Here is a 2,960-nt window from a genome sequence, read left to right on the forward strand (position 1 = left end):
GCCTATATATACTAGTCTTTTAGGCCTAGCTAGCCTAGCCTACTTAGATAGCCTAGATAGCCTAGTTAGCTAGGTAGGCCAAGCTAGCTAAGCTAGCTAGTAAAAAACTAGCTTTATTAATACTAATATAGTAAGTAGTAACTACTTTTATTTTCTTACTTTTAGTTATAACTTACTATATTTTTCTTAATAACTTTTTTACTTTTATATAGCTTTTTTATACTTTATAAAAGTAATAAGTTAAAGCTTTTAGTACTAAATAAAAAATAGTAAAATAAATAACATCTTAATTATTTAAAAAAAGACTAAAAAATAAAGTATACTTTAAAGTAAAGTATACTATATTCTTACTTTAAATAAAAAAGTAAGTAACTTAATATCTTTTTACTTACTTACTTACTTACTTACTTAACTAACTAATAAATAAGTTAACTAATTTACTTAAAAAAATAATACTTGAGTACTTTTTTTATTAACTATCTTTTTAAATAGCTAGGAAGTTATTTATAGTTACTACTACCTAGCTAAAGATTTTACTACTAAAAAAGCTACTTAGTAAGTATTTAGCTTAGATATTTATAAGGACCTTTTAGTCCTTAAGGTAATTAATAAATATAATTATAAAATAAATAAAGTTAACATAAGTAACTAAATAAGGTCTTATTATTAATATAGCTATCTTATTTAATAAAGAGGCTAGTAGTTAATTATATAAAATTTCTTATTAGAAGTAGTAGTAGTAAATAGCTTTTTATTATAGCTTTAAAGTAATTTTAAGTAGTAAAAAGTAAAAACTTACTACTACTAGTAGTAACTACTTATATTTTAGCTTATTAAGTAGTTTAAACTGTTAATAAAAAGATAATAAAAATTATAGCTTAAATAAGCTATAAATAAAAAAATACCTTAATCTTATAAAAATACTATATAAAGAAATTAAAAAAGGTTAATTTACTTTACTTTTATGATAGAAATCTAAAAGTAGTAAAAACTTACTAGACCTTAAGTAAAATATCTAGAAATAGCCTTGTATAGTAATATAAATATATAAAGAAAAGCTACTTAGACTATAATATACCTTTTTATATCTAAAAGGATTATTAGTACTTTTAGTATACTGAAAATTTATAAGTAATTAAGGTATTATAACCTTATTAGTTAACTTAATAGATTAATAGCCTCTTATTAGCTCTACCTTACCTTTAGTAAAAATAGCGTTAAGCAGCACCTAATAAGATATAAGCTAATAACGCAGGCCTGCTATCTAATGCTTTGCTTCTACGTGTCTAGACAATGTTTCCAAGTTAGCCACCTGCGCACGGGACGCTTGTTCTAACTCCTGCTGGCCCTAGTGCTTAAGTACATTGCAAAGTGAGACGTAAATAATGCGCGTCGCATGTCCACTAGTTGGGGGAAACTTGTTAATAGTAAGGAGCGCCTGTGTCCACCATGAAAATACGCCTTCCCAATGAGAGGTTACATACCGCAGCGTAGCTGCTGTGATGCATAGACGTAGTCTTGCCATCTTAGACAACTGCTGTGACTCAACATCACGACAGAGTCGGTCGGCCTCCAGGAATCTTTGTTGGGCGAACAGGGACTCAGCGAGGGACAGGCTGAGCAGCGCGCGAGCAGCCGGAGTGTAATATTGTCGCTCAAGTTGCTCTTTTAGCAACTGTTCTGCGCGAATTGGGTCGTTCAGTTCTATCACCGTATCGGCGACTTCGACAACCAAGTCTGTAGCATCTTCGTCGAAGTGAAGCTCTCCAAGTTGTTCCGCCGCACATCTCGACTTGCTCAGGCACTCGAGAGAATCTTGAAACTTGCCTTGGAAACGTAGAATTTTCCCACGCAAGAGGTTCATGCGGAACAGGACTGCCTCTTTAGTGGAAGAGGCGGGCTTGGTTAGGCGCCACTCTTTGAGTGTATCCATAGCTGAGGACAAGTCCTCGTTCTGGAAGAGATCTAACGCTCTTTGGTAGTCAGTGAACCCGATTGCGGCGTGCATCCTTTTACTAACAGCGCTATTCGTATGGCCTTGGCGCAATTCGCGTACTGAAGTTGCTGGCTTGACGTATCCAGCAAGGCGTTGCAGCAGAGACTCTCTTTGCGCAATACAAGAGTGGACATACTGATCTTGTAATCCGCACATAGTCGCTTTTGCCTGTGAAACCGCAAGACGTTTCCACTCCATACCAGGAAATTGAGAAGCTTTGATCAGCGTCAGTACAATATCAACTCTGTCACTCATGGACAGGCTCTCATAACCGTCGTGTTCTCGAACAGCCGTCAAAGTGTGGGCCACGTGGGTTGTAAGAGTCGCCCCCAAGTGCGGCTCCCTTACCATTGTTAGCATTTGTTGACTAATTGACTGGGTGTATACTCACACGACCTCGAGATATTTCCATGGCACAGCCCGGTACGCGGTGATGAGGGCTTGCAGCCGCCAAAAAGGGTAGGATGCTGAAGGCAGTTTTTCCAAGACGGTTGCCTTTACGTCAGGATGAAGAGTATATGTCCCCTCGACATCAGTGGAGACCGCCGACAGCCGCCAAAGTTCGCACATCGCATCATTCAATGTTGACATGTTGGATAGCAGAGGCTGAAGAGTGACGTCATGTGGTGCACCCGTGTTTTCGATCCCACCATCTTCGGTCTAACGCTTCCTCGGCGTACCTCCACGATAGAGCATATCGATTGACACTTCAGAATTCGCTAGGAAACACAATAGTATCAGCAATTCTCTACTATATGGCTGTGCATGTATGCTTCCCAACACTCCGGCCATCGGCGTTCCCGTGCAATCGCTCGCGGTACTCGTAGAGAGTCGACGTGTCTGGCGTCCTAAGCGAGTAATGGAAGACGCCTGCCTGCTAAGCCGGAAAGTAGACGTTGCTCGAGGGAACAGCGGGTCAGAGATGAATGTCAAAGGCGATTCAGGAGGAGCGAAGGACTGTTAA

General features: G+C 38.3%; 1 protein-coding gene across 1 annotated transcript; it reads right to left on the minus strand.

Annotated features, from left to right (window-relative positions):
• Positions 1 to 1,348: 1,348 nt before the first annotated feature.
• On the minus strand, positions 1,349 to 2,587 carry GLRG_11841 (uncharacterized protein; the record flags this gene model as incomplete). Its single annotated transcript, XM_008102563.1, has 4 exons — positions 1,349 to 1,403; positions 1,485 to 1,973; positions 2,133 to 2,339; positions 2,388 to 2,587. 4 exons carry the CDS (start codon positions 2,585 to 2,587, stop codon positions 1,349 to 1,351), a joined length of 951 nt encoding a protein of 316 aa, XP_008100754.1.
• Between the last annotated feature and the right edge of the window lie 373 nt (positions 2,588 to 2,960).

This window comes from Colletotrichum graminicola, assembly GCF_000149035.1.
Source record: "Colletotrichum graminicola M1.001 genomic scaffold supercont1.164, whole genome shotgun sequence".
Classification (NCBI taxonomy): Eukaryota; Fungi; Ascomycota; class Sordariomycetes; order Glomerellales; family Glomerellaceae; genus Colletotrichum; species Colletotrichum graminicola.